We start from the raw sequence: 19,712 nt of genomic DNA on the forward strand, positions 1-19,712 counted from the left end.
TCATTGAATGTGTAAAAGATAAGAGGATTTTCCGAGATTCGTTGGTATTTAATTAAAACATTTAATTATACTAGACAGAAGAAGAGGTGGTTTATTTTACATTTGTCAAATGAATATTATCATGCTTGCCACTTAATAAATGACTTTAAAAATTGTGCTTAGAATTAGAAATTTCTCAATTAACAATTGTTGAATTGCTCAATGAATATTAGGTTGAAGGCAAACAACATGTACCATTTTCTTCAAGCAGTTTTTTTCTGGTATTTAAAATACATTCAACCTTGGACACGTAGTGATAATTCAAATAAATTATTATCATCTTCCGACTCTCAGGGGCGTTTCTGAGGACACGGGCACGGCACGTACTTTATGCTCATAAACACGTGAAACGACTCAAAAAATTAACAACTTTATGCTTTAACGACTTGCTATTAACTTGTCTTGGGCTAAGTACCGTTGTCTGAATTCCCAGTTAATTATCCCACACTCGAGGTGCTTATGGAAAGAATATGATTGAAGAGGTCTTCTGATTGTCGAATATTAACTGAAATTTAATTTAATTTTGAAAAAAAAAAGTATAGAGGAAATGGATGTAATGTCAGCCTAAATGGCCCTAATTTGGGTCCATACATAAATTCAACATAACTAGATTTTCAATAACGACCAAAAATATCCATGAGTACCGTCCCAATGACGCGATAATCTAGATAAAATTGATAAATAGCATACAGCAAAAAATTAATTTTGATATCACATCAAAGTGGATGCACTTCAATCGTGTCGAAAATATGGTGTAATATTACTTGCCAAAAAGGACAAAATTATTATTAATACAGTGCATGAACTGACATTACGCTGCTTTTACTGCATTTGTTTATTTTTGTGGCCATAGTGCATCTTGTTGGATGCAATATTAAAATTTATTTTTTGCTGTGCAGATTTTTAGCGATGGGCCCAATCTTAGATCCATAGGCCAACATTGGAGCCAGTTCCCGTATATCTTTTGTTTTGGGAATACAAAGCTAAGTTCGCATGGACAAAAAGGCGTTTGGTCTTGACATATTGAGTGGAATAATATCGTATTCGTGAACATGGATTATTCCGAGTGGTTTTTAATTCCGCTCACTCGACTTAAGGGCTGAACACAATGACAGCGGCATAGTGGCATAAAGGGTGGAACGGTCAAAAATTGGTCAATCATGATTAAGTGCACACTGATTTAGTTATTGCATAAATGATCAAACTTTATTTCAGACTAGACTAGACTAGACTAAATGATCAAACTTTATTTCATTTCAGTTCAATGACAACAAGATACAGGAAAATTATTTGATTAGGTTTCCGTTTTTCCAAATGCGAACTGTCGGGATTTACGTTTCACATCTTCCATCAGATTTTGTACCACTGTTGTATTAACCTTATTTGATGCTGAACGTCAATTTGCTTCGAACTGTTTCTCATTTCCAACTGTTTTCTGAGTTTTCTTGAGGATGCGCTTAACGATTGCCCAATATTTTCCAATTGGGTGCAGCTCCGGCGAGTTTGGAGGGTTTTTGTCTTTGGGTACGACTTTCCCGTTGCTGGTGGTATACCGTTCCTGACCCTAATAAACGGATACCATACACTAACGATATCATAGATGGTACGACCATGCCGCTTAAAGTTTGGATGATATCCCGAATTGGTGGTTAGGCGCCTCTTATGGTTATTGTTTATGCGGGAAGCCATTTTCCCGTAGTGAAAGCAAGCGAGGTCTGGCCAAAACAGTACGGAACAACTGTGTTTTTTCAAAAAAGGCAACAATCGTTTTTGTAAACATTTCTTTTCATAAATATCTTGGTTGACAATATCAGTTGTCACAAAAATTTCCCTTTTCAACCGACAGATACAAATCTCCTGTTAATCAAAGTTGATCTTCGGAAACGTTGACAACTTTTTCTGCTTAAACTTATTATGAACCTTTCTTTTTCCGGTAGCCGTGTAAACTCTTGACCTGAGAACTGTTTGAAATCCGCCTTGACGTATATTGCATCCTTCATTATAACACAATTAAATTGCTGACGCAATCAATCTGCGTGGAAATAATTTAGATTTCTCTTATGCGCGAGCTAAATTTTGATACGCTGTTCCTCTTGCTTTGACGCCATTTTGACAATTGAATCGAAAATGGCAAAAAATAGAAGCAACATTCCGTACGTAGACCTAAAAAATGAGGGGTGTTCAAGTTGTTTAAATGCACGATAAAGAATTGCCAAATTTGAGTCGACCAATTTTTTACCGTTCCACCCTTTAGCGGCACACGAAATGTACTAAAATCGCGCTAACCGCTTTACCGCTATCGCTTTGCCGTATCTATTTAGTTTTAATCTTCCGCTGCATTCCGTACGTAAACAAACCACTTAAACGGGATTATTTTGAGTGCAGTTTTGAGTTTGAGTGACTAATTTCCGTATGGCTTTGTTGGTAAGTATTAACAATTATTTAAAATAGAATCAAGACAAACCAACTATCTTGATTATTTCACCCATTCTGTTTCTGTTTAATCTGACGTCGAAACACAGTAACAAGTAGTAGATCAGAATAATGTGTTCAATCAGATCGAGTCCAATTCTGCTGTCCGGTAAGGATCCTCAGTTGGGTATACTTTTGGCGGACAAGCTTGTTGGTGGTGGCAGTGTGTGTACTCCTTTCATCGACGGGAGCTGCAACTATCTGAAGAACGCCATTTGATGTTTAGTTTCAGTTACCTGAATTATTTCTGATCTACCAGAAGAACAAAAAAGTAAGAAGATGTATCCAAGACACGACCGTAGATTTGACGTAGGATTACGAAAGGTAGTTTTGAAGTCGCAGCAAAAGTATAGTAAATATTAAATTGATTTCTTAACTAGTTATCAGTGAAAAAGTTTGATAGGTTGAAATTCGGAAGCAATTTGAGAGTTCTGTTTCTGAGGTACTCTATAGATGTCCATGTAGTACAAGCAGCGTTGCCAGTATTCCAGATTTATCTGGATTTTCCAGATGTTCGGTCATCCGGCCAGATACACAGACAGATCACGTATATTTCCAGATTTTTAAAATATGTTCCAGATTTTCCCAGATTTTTTCAAATATTTTGCTTTAAAAATATCATTGCAATTGATTTACTCAAAAAATAAAAACTTCTTTAATTATTAAAGGCCATCAACGTTGGAAATTATTACAACATCGTACACGGAATTGTTGCAACATGTTTGCATGTTAATGGTTTGCAGAATCATGAAAATTGAGCCATATTCTTAAGATTATTCGCTGAAAAAAATCTTCAAACTTTTAAAAATAGTGGCCCTGAATGTTTGTTTAATTAGAATTTTTATTTATTTTCTATATAAAAAAAAATCCAAATTTCAGTACGGAGGAATTTTCATATTTTTTTTTAATTTAGAGAAATCAAAAACCACAGACAAACAGACATAAACATTGAATATTTCCCACTGTCAAACATCGTCGCTAAAACATTACCGCCATCTGTTGAGTACGCTGTGGTGGGTAGTATGCTGAACAGATGGCGGTAGTGTGTAAACATCAAACGCAAGGGAATTGACTATGCGCGCCACAGGTGGCGGTACTACCAACTACGATACTTTTAAATTGACCGTTAAATGCTTGTTCGATGAAGAATTTGCGAGTGATATGTCTGTTTGTCTGTGCAAAAACTGTTCAGGATTGAAAACAATAAATTCAGCCTTGGAAAATTAGCAAGACTTTTGAATCTAGACAACCACCAGGACTTTGAAGTATGTTTGTGAGATTTTTGAGGATAATTCATAAGGAAAATTTGAAAGGCATCTGATAATTTTTAGCAATTTTTTAAGTACCTGTGAATATTGAGTTACAGCAGTCTGAATTTATTTAGAATTCTGAATTGCCCTAGAATTTCATAATTTTAAGGTAATGTTTAAAATAGTTTACAGTGAAGTGTGAGGTAAATTCTTTGCGAAAACAAAGGAGAATTTAAAGTTATATTCTGAGTAGAGTTCCATCCATCTTTGTAAGCTTCGTGGTCGTGCGGTATCACCCGTCCTTTAGGCGTATTGTGAGTGCCACGAAGTGAGGGTTCGATTCCCGCTCCAGCCAGTAGAACTTTTCGCAACCTGAGAATTGTCCTACTGGTCTACTGGGTGTGGTGTGTTGTCAGTTTTCTAGTGTTAAGTTTTCAGTCTGTGCAATCTCTGGTTGAAGACAGTGTCCGTTGTCTTTTAAAAAGCTCTTATGACAATTGCATGGAGATATTGTGAAGAAAAGAAATAGAATTCGGAAGAGAAATCAAAGAAATTTCTTATGAAGAAACTTAAGGAGTATGCTAATACGAATCGTGAGAATAATTTCAATGGAATTCTGTTCCATGTTTCTATGGAGTTTCATTTTTATAAAATTTTAAGAAATTTAATAGGAATTATGAGAAAAGAACATGTGGCAATTTCTGGGAGACTTTCAATGCCATTTTGGCAAAGTATAAAGAGTACTTTGTAAATACTGAAAAGGATTTCAAAAACAATTCTGACCGTACCTACAAAGCAGCTCAAAGGGAATTATCGGATGAGTCTGAGAATAGTGTGACGGTGATTCTGAAGAGTGTGCCAAAGAAATTATTAAGAATATTCTAATGGTATTTCATAGAGAAAGATGAAAAGAAAATTATGCCAATTATTGGAAATTATTTCTAGTTTGAGGGAGTTGTGGAATCAAAGAGTGATTTATAAGAGATAACAAGAGAACTCTTTATCGAGATTATTTTAGGGGAATCCAGAAAAGAAGTATGATGGAATTCTACGATGATTCAAATGGAACTCTGAAAAAAGGACGAAGTTATCCTGTAAAGAGTTCCATGTAAATCCAGACAAATAAAAAGTTTCATGATCTGGGACCCAAAAAATATATAAATTCCGCTTTCAGACATTCATTTTAGTTATATAATAAAAAAATTCGTAATGGTAATGCAAACAGTTGAGTTACCTGTAGTTTAGGTAAACTGTGTGTGAATACCACGATGTTAGGCTGTGATTTCCACTTCAGCCTGGTGAATTTTACTTTAAAATAAAATTGCCTACTGCCTGCTATGATGTCAATAATTACATTGTAAGTCTGATCAACCTCAGGGTAATATTATAATTATTTAGAAAGTCAAAAAGTAAGGACTACATCGACTATTAGTTTAAAAAATCCAGCCCACCAAAGTTGCTTGATTCTTTGCTTTTCATTCTTTTATAAAAAAAATCAGTTTAAGAAGCAATTATAAAAATATTTTCTGCAGTATTTTACCAACGATTTAACTCAATTTTTGAAATGCTGCGTAATAGATATTCAAACTTTTTGGGCACACTGTGTCAATACATTTCTTAACTTTTTGACGATTTATGCAATGCTAACAAGTGATTTATTTTATATAATTTATTTAAACATGTAATTCATAAACATTCTAGTACTTTGAATAAATTCCAGATGATCATACTGACTGATTTTTATGGGAGATTGGCATATCACTTTGATTTCGATAGCATTATGTTAAAAATAGGATTTTTTGAAGCCTTCCAGATTTTATATTTTAACTGGTACAGATTTTTATGAAAATGACCTGGCAACGCTGAGTACAAGCCAATCCTCTTACTTGAACTCTTTTATCAGTCATTGTATTGTGTAGCCAAATGCTGCGACATGGCCATATCGATAAACTCGCATATAATTTCTCAAATTTCTCAAATCCTTGTGTTTAGTTTGTATTTTGGGTGAGTGTGTGTTTTTTTTTAATGTTTGTTTTGTAATAAAAGAAGAATAACACTGCGGATATCAAGTTGAATAGGAATAAGTTCATGTTTTAGGTATAATGAAATATTTGTATAGTAAATCATATTTCAAACCTCCTTATCCCTCTCCCCATCCATGAAACTGTAAATCCCACTTACCTCGATACGACCGTGAGTACTCGGTTCAATTCCTTTAACTTTAGATTTTAACTTTAGAATTAAGATATTAAAAATGTATAACGCAAAAGATAATTTGGCTCTGTAAAGTTCTTGAGCCTGTACAAATAAAGAAATCTACAAAAAAAAAACGATTTCTCAAATATCACTTACTTCGTACTACAAGTGAAGACATATGAAGAGATTGAACTGCCCATTAATTTGGTGTTCGGAAATGAAATATGTATTATGGAAAACACAACAATCACAGAATCAGAGCATACCAGACGGTACCTAGGTTTATGCTTTTTGATGCAAATTTTATGCCCCTTCCATTAAGAGAATTTTGCACTACGTCTGTGATTTCTATATGGGAATACACTTTATGAAAACCGAAAATGGAACATGTAACAAAATTATGAAAGATTTTGAACGTTAACTCCTCAGCTGCCCCTGGACCAAATTCAATAATTTTATCACCAGTCGATCAGAAATATTCCTACGTATCTGATAAAGTTAAGACACAGACAAACAGACATAACACTCCCAAACACATTCATCGCAAATAATGTTTTACTTGGGAATGTGCTTGCATTTGTCATGGTGGCGCCACTGAAGCATTGAGCAAGCCACCACATTTCGAAATTAACAGTGATGCCAGTTCTTTTTCACGTCTAGTTAGTAGACTTCAGCTCTTGAAAATGATAATTGGTCAAGGCATCCCACTGGTCTCCAGCGTGTGTCTCACATACCACTTCTGACGAATACAGGAAAAAAATTGTTGAATATTACATCAAAACTGCTGCACATTAGTCATTCATTACGTTGTACGATGTACACAGCATTCAAGAACAAATCATGTTGATGACTGTAATATTCTATCAACTTTTTTCAGTTATTGATGTTCAATACTTCACCATGAATATCATTGATTGATACATATTATTTTTTCTTCTGTGTACACATTGAAATGATGAGCGGTGGTAGAAAGGGCACTAATAAGTGATGCATTACTTCGTTTAAAAACTTTCTTCCTGCAAAGAAAAAGCACACTAAGCAAATAAAACAAAAAAAAGTCTTAGCTTCTGAGAATTTTTCCTACGGATCCGTATTTTTGCAGAATTCAATTAATTCTATAGATCTTCTGAAAAATTCATAGAACCGACATCACTGACTTCCATCTGTTTTGTTTTATCCAACGCAGCTGACGCGTTGACAGAACGAGGGAAAAGCAACTAGTGAAAAAATAACATGCACGAGAGATGCTCCGGTTGCAAAACATTACTTGAGAATGTGGATGATAGATGGTGCTAGTGGGCATGCAAAATACGCTTGACGATATTTTTTGAAGAATTTTCTTCTAAGAGTTATGTCTGTTTGTCTGTGGTTAAGACTTTATGATTTTTCAAAGCTTCACTATTGAAAATTGCTGGAATGTACAACTGTTGCTATGATAATTAAAATTGCCTGCGAAAAGCGATTGTCCTAACACAGATTTCAAAGTTGAATTCCATTCGGTCTCACCGAACGGTGTTTATTCAATCACCGTGTGGTGAGTGGTGGTGTTATTTAGTACACAATGAAAGGCTGCAGCCCACATGATCATCCATAGAAGTAGAAAGAAGCCGCACAGCTATTGATCGGAATCAGTAGCTCTTCGTGAGTTGCTGTGGGCAATACTAAAGAGTATAAACAGAGAGAACCCCGCTCAAATTCCTATTCCTACACAAAACACAAGCTCTTGCTGCAGTTAAGAAATAACATTTATTATATAAAACCACATAGTCCTACGTCACCACTGCGTACAACCCCATAGGGCTGTCTCTTGTAGTTTTTTTTTGGTATAATTCTCTTAATAGGAGGGACTTAAAAAAATTGCATCAAAAAGCATAAAAATAGGTACCATCTGGCATGCTCAGTGCTCGGTATTAATATTCGGCGTCTGTGTTAGGGAAACCACTTTTCCCATCACGGAAACGCCTCGTTTTTTGATGACAAAATTACGCATTTCCATGCACAAGACGCAGAGAATTTTTGGCTTATTAAATAAAAATGCGAAAATTAATTGGAGGAATTTCTTGCTAAAATTTGCCCAATCTCGAGATTTTCTCGATCAATCATATATATCCGATTTTTTTGGTTTCTTCTAGCATCCTTGAGAAAACCTTACCTTAATTCGAAGTGTTCACCAGATCATATGGTATTCGGTCATTGCGAGAATTTTTATGAACCACATCAATAGTTGACGCATTTGGCCACAAACGTTCTGTTGCTGGGTACATTATCAAAGAGCTTTTTGGGTGATGTGGCTGGCAGCAAGGCGAGCGAACGTTCAATGAAAATTAACTCTTAAACAACAATAATTTATGGTCTTGAAAAGGACCGTTTTGTTGAGATGGTTGAGTATGCTGAGCTATTAGGGTATTCTACACGGATGAGGCTGGTGAGCTGTATGTTGTTTGGAACGAGAGTGACGCGCTTGGCATAGATGGCCCACAGCGACTCACAAAGAGCAACTGATCTAGCATCTTAAAGCAATGCTTACGGACGTCATTGACTTTTTTGATAAGTCCAAGATCTTCAGAATAATACTTGATCTACTTGAAGGCATCATATTCGAGAATCGTATTTTTCACTTTCAATTAGTTGGAGATCTTCAAACTAGCTAATCGTCATGAAGTCATGCGGTTATTTGAATAACCTCTGATTCAGCTGACATAGTGAAGAAATTTGATTGAATAGTTGATCAGTAGAAGGTTTTATGAATAAGTAATCAATCTGAATCCTGGTAAACATATTCAAGGAACATTGAAATTCTCCGAAGTTCAGTGGTCGTGTACTGTAACAGATTTTCCCAAGATCATGCATCTGCGATCTTGAAGTTTTCTAATAAATAAACCACCCTCTTGAATCCAATGTTTACACACTTCTTGGAAGTTCCCACACACAAAGTGTAGGACACCTTCTCATATTCCTTACAGAGCATGTTCCCACAACCAAATCTGGGTCATGTCAATTCACAGCCAATCGACTATTTCCATACAACACAAGTGTTGCAATGAGCCAATGCACTTGTGTTCCCAGGCATCAAAGTGTCGATGCATAGTTGTTGTTCATGTGCACCAAACGACAGACGGTCTCATGGATTCGAATTTCAGAGAAATTATCCAATGCGCTTTGCTTTCCATTTCTTTCCGACTCGATACTGACCTACACCAACAGCGCTTAGTTTGAAACTACCACTAGTGTACTCGCGTACACATATTGGCATTCGACCGTATGCTTTACCGTCCTCTGATTCGTTGAAATGTAAATGGTTGTTCAAGATCCCCCACCAACTAGAATAAGCTTGAAGAAGTACTAGATTACAAAGGAGTTGGAGGATAAGATTGAAATTTAATAAAGATCAGTATTCGTTCAACTATCAACCGAACTGGTTTTCTTCATGGAGAAAGAAACCATCAAAATCGTCTCTGAATTTGCATTAGCTTCAAAAAATTGAGAGTACTTTGAAGAAGTATCATGATGTACCATGGGGAAATATCGAGAGCTTCGCAGAAGAGTTATAAATATTAAGAAAACTGTGGGAGCTTCAGGAAAATTCCGTGAATTTTAGGGAAGTCCAGAGAACTAGGGGAGGAAGTAAAGATATCTTTAGGGAAGTCCCGCCTATCGGGAAAGTTTAAAGAACTTCTAGAGAATATTCAGATAACCTCGTACATTACAGGAAAATGTTGAAAACTTCATCGAAGATCTAGAATAGTTTATAGGAGAACTTCAGTGTAGTTCTGAGGAGAACATCTGAGTAGTTCTGAGGAAAATTGTAGAGTAGTTCTGAGGAGAACTTCACAATATTTCGGTGGAGGATTTCAGAGTAAGTCTGAGGAGAACTTCAGAGTAGTTCTGAGGAGACTTTCAGAGTAGTTCTGAAGAGAATGAGAACCCCAGAGAAGTTCCATTGGCTTCAGGCAAATTGTCTGTCGGTTATCTCGGAATGCATTGAAGCGAGTGGTGCGGTATCTTAGCGGGACAAAAACCCGAATACCAGAGGAACAGCGAATCAGTACCGCTCATAAGCTATGCCGTAGCCAATTGGGCGGCCGGCCTTCATGACCGAAATGCGTGAGCGTCTTCATTTTCAAGGTCTGTGGATGCACCGTATCCAGGTGTAGAAAGAAACAAACCACCGTATCATTGTCGTCAAGCGAAGCTGAGTACGTTACTCTTAGTGCAGCAGCAGCAGAGGCCGTGTTGGCATTTTGAACGACCTGCAGGTAATTGCCAATCCAGTGACGATCTATGAGGACAACCGAGGATGCATCGGCATGGCCAAAAATCTAGAAAGCAAGAGGACCAAGCACATTGACGTGAAACATCATTTCATACGAGATCTGATGGAGAGTGGAACAGTGCACATCGAGCCGATTGGTACCCGTGATCAACTGGCGGATCTGTTCACAGAACCTTTGGAAGCCACCCGGTTCCAACAACAGACGTCTTATCTAAGAATGTCGGATTGAGAGGGAGTGTGAAACAAAGTAGCCGAAGATACACCGAAGCCAGGTCCGTTTGTTAGAAGGTTACCGTGGCAACGAATAAACAACCTAGGTAAATAACAAAAGGATACCATGGCAGCAAATATATAACCAAGGACTCCATGTTAACCAATAAACAACTAGGAGGGTATGAATAATAAATTTTCACCTTATAGGGGAAGTGGATGTAATTTTGGCCTAAATGCCCCTAATTTGGACCCAAACATACATTCAGAAATCGACTAAATTTTCAATAGCGACCAAATATATCCATTAGTACCGTCCCAATGACGCGTTCATCTAGATGAAATTGATAAATAGTAGATTTTTAGCGGTGGGCCCAATCTTTAGCCAACATTAGAGCCGTCAAGCTGTGTTTACAGTTATAAACTTAACCGTTTGAATCAATCCTGTCTTTCTCTGCTACGATCAATACCTACAAGAAGTTCTGAAGAGACCTTCATAGTAGTTCTGAGTAGAACTTCAGAGTAGTTCTGAAGAGAACGAGAACTCCAGAGAAGTTCCATTGGCTTCAAGGAAATTCCGGGAAATTTATGAAGCTCCCTGAGAGCACCCGGAGCATGTCTGGCCAGCGTGGTCCTGAGTACTTAATATGGCCAAAAATGTTATTATTTTTTGAATTTTCATGTTGTTTGATGTGTCACATGAGGGTAGGTTCAAGTTTCACTTCTCCGGGGGTATCCGGAACGTATCCGGATCTGGCCAACATGGTATTGAGTACACAGCAAAAAATTAATTTTAATCTCGCATCAAAGTGGATGCACTTCAACCGGGTCGAAAATTTGGTGTAATATACCTGCCAAAAAGGACAAAATTATCATTAATACAGTGCATGAACTGACATTACGCTGCTTTTACCGCATTTGCTTATTTTTGTGGCCATAAAAATTACATGAGATTTTGACATGATTGGTGTGTACTTAATATGGTCACCAATGATCTTATGTTTGAATTCTGATGTAGTTTGATGCCTCGCATGAGGGTGTTGGTTCAAGAATAATCTGACCAGTTCCCCCGGGGTTCCCGGAATATATTCGGATCGGGCTAATGTGGTCTTCAGTACTTAATATAACCACCAATGATCATATTTTTGAATTCTCTTGTTATTTGATGTGTCGTATGTTGGTTAAAGAAGAATCTGACCAGTTCCCCAGGGGTACTCGAAACATTTCCGGATCAACGTGGTCCTGAGTTCTTAATATGGCCAACAATGATCATATTTTTAAATTCTGTTTTAGTTCTATGTGTCACATGAGGGTGTTGGTTCAAGAAGAAGGTGGCCATCTTCCCCGGGGGTATCATAAACATGTCCGAATCTGTCCAACGTAAGTTGGCCACTGATGATGTTATTTTTGAATCATGAAATAGTTTTATGTGTCGCATGAGGGTGTTGAGGATAATTTAACCACTTCCCCGGGGGTATCTGGAACATATCCAGATGTGGGTAACATGGTTCTGACTACTTACTACGACCTTGAATGATTATTTGGTTCACGTCTTGAAGGTTCTGGTTAATTCAAAATTACATAAAATACAACTGGATTCTATAATAACTGATTCGGTAAAATAGAATTTTTGAAGATAATATAAATTTTATTTAAATCACTAGTAAGTTCAATCCGTAACGAATTTCAGTTAGGTACGTTGGTCATGACCGATCAGAAAGTGTTTCAGGGATATTTCATGATGAAGTTTTCCAAACATCACCATGCATCTCCATAATTATTTAAAAGCTTTAACGTTTTTGTTGGCAATTAGTATATTTTTAAGGGATGTAATTAAAAAAAAACTCTTTTTGGTCTACACATTTGCTAGAATGCACTTAAGTATAATGTTTTTTATAAAAAAAATCGAGCTTATATTTTGTAAGAAATCCAATTCCGTTTTCAAAATTCATGTATAAAATGGTTTAAAATGTTTAGTATAAGCATTTAGGTGAAAATGAGAGGCAAGCTAAAAATGAATTACATATTTGTAAAGTACGAATTTGGTACATCACATTTCCGAGGAAATCTGGTAAATCCACGCGGCCATTGCCGAAATCGTATGTCTATTCAGCGAGACACGGGTTTTCCAGGAAGCTTTGAGGTACGTTTAAAATCCTTGAAGGTACGCTATGGTACGCTATTGGTACATTCCAAAACACGCATCAACAATTCGTTTAGCTTGTCCCGCTGGATAGATTGACGTGCAGGCAGGCTTGCTGAAACTCCTCAAACTCACTGGAGGTTTTAAAACACTCTTGTCCTGCGAGTTTAGCCAGCCCTCACCTCGATTGAGTGGCGGCAGCAATATGGACGAAGTAAACACAAACTCCTCGAGAGAGAGGGAGAGTGAACTTCAGCGAGAGGATGAATTGCAGTGAGGTGTGCTTTTTGAGGCTCCGGATGACTTTTTTGTTCGACGCAATAAGCTCAGAGTTCACCCAGAGTGAGAGTAAGAGCGTGTGATAGAAATCATGAACATGAATGGCAGCAAACCTCACTCTCATTTTATCCCCCTTCGCTCACAAACTCTGAAGCTCAGTGGAATGATTTGGCAGTATGCATTCTACTCCTCAGAAAAATGCTACGCTCGGCTCATTTCAAACTCGCGAGCGAGGCTCCATCAAGCCTGCGTGCAGGTTGTCGTTACGTGTTGAAAAAAAAAACGCGTTTTAGTTCAATGCCGCAACTCGCTCATTGTGGTTTGTCAAACGGATTTCAGTGTATTGGAAAATTTGCACTTGCCGCTATCATTGCGTTCAGCTTTTTACAATTCGATGAACTCATGTAAATTATAAAAGGGAAAACAGGATAGATACGAGTTGAGCATTATTTTTGAGCAACGCTCGTATGTATGCATCAGTACTTCAATTGTTAATATTTTAATAACCAAACAAGCTACATGTCCAAGGTAAAATTGGCCAGGCTATGGAGGACAATTTACTTCGGGATTCCTTCATTCGAATAGAGAAATGGTACATGAATTCCCAGTTTACACATGTGCTCGTGTGCTGGTGCTAGTGTACTACTTAAAAAGTGGTCAGCACAATGTAAACAGGTTTGAGCAGCAATCAGCATTTCGATTCAGGAGCAACTGAAACTCTCACGTATATAAACCAGGAATGAACGATTTTTTCTATAATCTGCTGATCCTGGCTTTTCAGATCAAATAGTATGTTTATTTTCGGTAAAGCTGTTCACTTAGGTCAGAGCTTTTATTATTTCTATTACAGACAATTACCAGTATATTCAAAACCATTTTAGGACCTTTACAAGAGCCCCGAGAAAACTTTTGATAAGTTTAAAAATCTTTAGGAAAGGTCAGAAACATTTGAGGCAGAACTTTGAATATCAGTGGTCCCTTTACGATGTCAATATCAATTGTGAACTGACATTGAGGCGAAGGATATTGATATTTCAACTGTGTGAACTAATACTGACATCAGGTGGCTAGTGAAATTCATCATTTTGTAGGTATTGATATTGATATTTTGCAGCACTGACTCTAACGGAACTATCAACTCTATACTTTCATCTCCTCATCTATCGTATAAAATTACCACTTTATGCTTCCAACTAAAGTCTGGAACGCGCAAAAATTGGTCAACTTCAAATTGGTGTATTTCTGTTAAAAATGCATAAAAACCTGAAATGCTGCATTGGAAGTTGAGTGAATATACAATGGTTGCTATGATGAGTTTTCACCGTTTGCTCTCCAGTTTTCAAAATGATGTCCAAGCAAGAGGGGCGCGTCAAAATTTTGCCAGCGCAGCAAGAGAATCCGACGTTCTCACACGCCAAGTTGGCAAAATTGCTGGATGTGGTCAAATCAACCGTGACAAACGTTTTAAAAGTGATTGGGGAGCGTCTGTCGACCGTCAGGAAGTCTAGAATCTGCTGGCAATATTAATCCGGACGTGGCAGCGACGACGAAGAAGGTGGTGATGAAATATAAGCGGAAGCCTAACCTCTCCATCCGGGACGTCGCTGGCAAGCTTGTCTCCCATACTACTGTGCAGTGGGCCAAGAAACGAGCTGGGTTATCGACGTTTAAGAAGGTGAAGGCGGCGAATCAAGATTACAAACAAAACATGTTGGCAAAGCAGCGGTCCCGAAAGCTGTATACGAATCTGCTCACAAAGTTCAACTGTGTCGTCATGAACGACGAAACTTCTGTGATGGCAGATTTCAAGCAGCTTCCGGGACAGGTGTCTTATACCGCATCAGGAAAAGGGATGGTGGCTGAAATTTTCAAAACCATCAAACTATCGAAGTTCTCGACAAAAAATCTCGTCTGGCAGGCCATATGCACGTGTGGTCTAAAAAGCGGCATTTTCATTACTACGGGAACCATCAATCAAGAGATCTACGTCCAGGAGTGCCTGGAAAAGCGGCTGCTACCATTCCTAAAGCAACATAATAGACCTGTACTGTTCTGGCTGCCCTTGGCGAGCTGCCACTATGGGAAAAAGGCAATCGAGTGGTACGATGCGAACAACGTGGTTGTGGTTCCCAAAGACCACAACCCTTCCAACAGCCTGGAAATCCACCCTATCGAACGGTATTGGGCTTTGGGAAATCGGAATCTAAAAAAAAGCGAATACTTAAATCCATGGAAAACTAGCAGCAGTTTAAATCTAACTGGCGTTCGGTGGCGAATAAGGTCGACCATTGTGCAAAATTTAATGGATTTGGCAAACCAAAAGAATTAACGAACTTTTTTTCCTTCAAATATATGTATTTGAACTACCGAAAGAAAAATAAGAAGATTTTTGTGATATGAATATTGACTGAAAGAAACGATTTTTTGTCGACCATTTTTTGCGCGTTCCAGTCTTAATGGTATTTGCTATTCAAATAGTGTATGACCTATATTTTCAGGCAGATAGTTGTAAAAGATGTTTTCCGATGGAGTTTTCTAGAAAATCACCCAATTTTTCAATAAAACAATATCAATTCATAAGTGGTCCACCAAAAGAAGGGAAAACTTATGGATTATTCCACCTACAGTAGGACATAACCTTTTCTTCAACTAAATTCAAACGATCCCGATTCCGGAAATTCCTTTTCCTTTATACAGATTCTGGAAATGTGGGAAAAAAACAATAGCACTAGTTCAGGTAAGGTTTTAGACAGTAAATCGTGGGTGGGCAGCAGTTATTCAGGTGTGTCCTACTAGGCATTTAATGTGACGCAGGGCTTCAAACATTTTGAATAGCCAAATAACACATATTATTACATACTAAATACAAACAGGGCATCGTATGCTGACCAGATCGAAGTACACTACTGGTAGGTCGCACTGGAAAGTTGACACGTTTTTTTTTTTTTAATTTTGCTGCTGATTTTCATTTGGTTAATTTAACCATTTGAATCATGTTTTTTTTTCCTTTGTTCGGGACATAACACTACTGCGACCAGTAATTTGATCTATTGTAGTATGAATCATGTTTAAACAAACTTCCGATTGTTCAATTGTTCAACATTTCATGGACGGGATCGAAATATGGTGGATGATAAGTGAAAAATAAAAATAAAAAAAAAGAAGATCCAAGAGCGGTGTTTGTTGGGAACTGTCTTAGCTGATGGGCAACGAAGATCCCAAGATGATCACGATGGTGTGAATCCAGCAGGCTTATAGTGATACCGAGAGATGCTGGACTGTTGCATTTGATACATCTCTTTCCGAGGGCTGGCAACGAGTAGCGGTTTTCCTCAATCAAGATCCAAGAAACTTTTCTGAACTGTATTCGGACTAACTAATTCGGCGACCTCTCGTTGAGTAAGTATTACATCAACATTTCCTTTTCTATCCCTAGTAACGGTAAATTTAGGCGTGGCCGGGAATAGTGACAGCAATGCTTTTGGTATTCTTGTTTGGATTGGAAATAATGTTAACTTTCTAGCATTATTCCTGTACGCAGTCTGACTAAGAATTAAAAAAAAAGCGTGAGTGTAACTAGTATCCGAGTATACCGTAGTAACGCTTGCGCTAACGCTAATGTGTTTATCGGAAATACATATAAAACCCTTTTCAAAAGCAGTTGTTGTCGACGTCGGTAAGATCACCGCTGGGATCGAAATCTAGTGACAGCAAGTTGAACGGGAACTTGATCGTAATTTTTCTGTGATTTAAGGTGCTCGTTGGCCTTGTGGCGACCAATTTTGCTTACTGGGTAGAAAATCATGGGTTCGAAAATTTTAGGCTTAATTTTTTCTGTCATTGATTTTTTCATTGCGTTTTAACCCGAAACAAATCGGGTAAAATGCATTTCAAAGTGTTTTTATCGGCATCCTTTTCGTCAGAACTGTTATTAGGCGATTGGAAAGCTGGCCCGATGATTCTGATTGGATTGGAGGCGGATTGTGCAAGAGTTTCTTTGAAGATCCGATGAAATGGTTTGAAGTGTTGAGTTAGAACTAGGAGATGAAACAGTCTTCCAAGTATTTGCTTCACGTGCAAACTACCGTTCATTTGGTGAGATCGTTCCTGTTTATACATTCACCCGTCTCGGTATCTACAACTTTGTCTTAGATATCATTTCGAAGAGCCGCTTTCGTGCTGCATTATGATGAGAAATCAAATGTCGAGTGCACTATTGTCAAAGGTTGAGAACGAGTGGGTATGGCCAAGTTCCAACATAGATTTGCCAATTGGTTCATTCGGCAAGAGAGTCGACCTAGTGTTTTTTTTCTGGCTTTAGACGTTTGGTGTTTTGTACCTTAAAGTTCCATTTTTGTGATCATGATTTGCCTGAATATTGTTTGAACTAGTTTCGCAATAACCCGGAAAAGTCTTGGAAGTGCCAGTAGTGCAACAGGACAGTAAGAGTACAAAATTAATGAAACTTGCTGAGACCTTCCCTTTATTTTCAATTATATGTTTTTAAATTTATAATATATTTTCGTTCCATTGGTCTCTACTGAAATCTAACTCTCACCTGTTCGTGTTCAGCGTTGGAAAATTTTGCAAGGTTTTATGAAGCACACAAAAGGAAAAGTTCACGAGTGATTGTGAGTTTTAGCGAACTTTTCAAGTAGATTGATTAGAGACCCGTTTTTTTCAGTTTTTACACAAGGAAAGATAGAATTAGGGTTCCTTCCTACTTTTCCTTTTTCCTACTGCCTTTTATTCCATTTTTTCTTTTCAGAAAGCGAGTAATGGCGCTATAACCATAAGCCATATAGGGCTAAGACAAGAGTTAGTGCTCATGTCCCAACCACTCGAGGAAAATGGAGCATCATTTAACTTTTTTAGAGTAGATGCTCCCAACGACCAATCATTTATAACAACGGATCGTACGATACGAGATGTCCACGTTTCATCCATTTATTGGATTCTGAAGCATCGTGTTTTAATCTTCGATTTAAACAGGCCCGATGTTTCTGAATCATCTTGCCCCTTAAATGCTGCACAGTAGGCCTGGCCGTTTTGATATATTTTGCGCTTCTCTGATGTACAAAATTTACCAAATAGACAAGAGAAAGGATGGAGGTATATCTATTATTTTCCAGGATGCTTTCATGAACTGGCTGTGTTGGTGTTAGATTAGATTAGATTAGATTATAAAGTTTATCCGATTTGATAGCGGGATAATGAGGCAGTGTGGGGTTTTTCCACAGTCACTGGTCACTTCCCGAGGACATCCGAAACGTGTCCTGATGTTGATCTTGTAATTATAAGCACTGTCCTCAATAGAACAGACGATGGCTCCATGTACAAAATGCGATCTGTTTTATTTTTAATAAAAAGGAAGCGAATGTTTCTAAAAAGCACATATTCGTGTTTACAGGAAGGCACAATCACCGGTTAGTGAAAAACGTGATACTACACAGAAAGCTTCATGTCTCATAATCCGATTATGTATGATTGAAGAGATCGACATTATCATACCATCAAAGTCAACAAGTTCCGTGTGTACGTTACACACAAATTACAAACTCTTACCATCCTTCCTGCTTCCGAGTCCGTGGCCGATCCAAAATGCTTCCTCGTCGTAATCAGTGTCGTCCACTTCGCTAAACTCTGACCGAACCGCTTCCAGGCAGATAAGGACACAGGCCGCCCCGACCAGAAGAAGCAAATTATCACGCATTTTCACTTATACACTACACGTTGTTTCCTTTACAACTATGTTCCACTTTTGAAGCATCCCTCTACGAGTAGGTTTATGGTCATAAACTTTTCCACGCCTTTTATTACATAAATCGTATGGTCCACTGCCGAAAATACAATCACCCGTTCCGAACCGGTTCGGTAGCAAACACAGACTGCACGGAAACTTAACCAGGCTCGCAAGATTAGGCCAGTCTCTTCACCAAAACCAAAGCACCACTTTCCTGATCAGGTCCCGGATGGGGCTTATCACTTCCCCTGCGTATACAAACGTTCAATACACACTGACTGGTTTGGTTGTTTTCGAACGATCGCGAACTTGTGCGTCTGCAGATTTCACTCGTTGTCGCTCAGTGTTTCAACCAGGAAAGCAGGTTTGTTTTTGTTTGGCCGTTGAAATCGCCAACAGCACTAGGTCTATCTGGTAGTTGGTTTAGGTCAAGCACTTTACAGCATCGCACCGGCACACGATGATTTGCATTAAACTGCTACTAAGTTTCTCTAATCCACCGTTTTCGAACTTGTTCAACGCGCGCTTCAGCAATAACTGACGGGTATAAGATATTTAAATTAGTGTCGGATTTAGAGCTTCGCACTACCCTGATCCACAACCCTCTGTCTGTGCGATCGTACTAACACCGACAGCCTTAGGTGTAGTATGTGATCATCAAACACATTAGCAAAGTGCGTCGTCGTCGTCGTTCGTTGAAGTCGTCGTCGAGTGGCGATGACATTGAGAGAGATAACTCAGCTATATTTGTTATTTAAATCAATACGAAAAATATTATAATTCCGGTGACAAATTCCAACCCCACTCGGTAATCGGATGGATGCTGCCTTTCAAAGGCATCAATCGAAAGTTATCGTTTGAAGAGGAGTGACATTTACCGCGAGATCAATCTCGCTTGGAAACGGAATGGCAGTGCGATAAGTTTGCGCGATACTCAGATATGTCACCTTCGGCAGGCGGCTCCAAACAGGTAGTGAGTGTTAGTTAGCAGCATCAGTGGCAAGGCGTGAGAGTGGCATGTGTTTACCGTTGATGAAGCGTGGGGGTTGCTTCCAAGCCGTCGGTCTAGGGAGGGGATGCTGAGGTTGATGGATTTCTGGGCTGTTG

General features: G+C 38.2%; 1 protein-coding gene across 3 annotated transcripts in view; it reads right to left on the reverse strand.

Annotated features, from left to right (window-relative positions):
• LOC135702389 (uncharacterized) overlaps positions 1 to 19,712 on the reverse strand; it is a 42,237-nt gene that overhangs the window by 2,584 nt on the left and 19,941 nt on the right. For all 3 annotated transcript variants that reach the window (XM_065223438.1, XM_065223436.1, XM_065223437.1), the window contains exon 2: positions 18,428 to 19,142. In XM_065223438.1, the coding sequence (XP_065079510.1) occupies positions 18,428 to 18,575 (148 nt within the window). In that variant the 5' untranslated portion in view covers positions 18,576 to 19,142. The remainder of the gene's footprint in view (positions 1 to 18,427; positions 19,143 to 19,712) is intronic.

Source organism: Ochlerotatus camptorhynchus, unplaced genomic scaffold (genome assembly GCF_037179485.1).
Source record: "Ochlerotatus camptorhynchus isolate MF236.1 unplaced genomic scaffold, CSIRO-AGI_Acam_v1.1 ptg000192l, whole genome shotgun sequence".
Classification (NCBI taxonomy): domain Eukaryota; kingdom Metazoa; phylum Arthropoda; class Insecta; order Diptera; family Culicidae; genus Ochlerotatus; species Ochlerotatus camptorhynchus.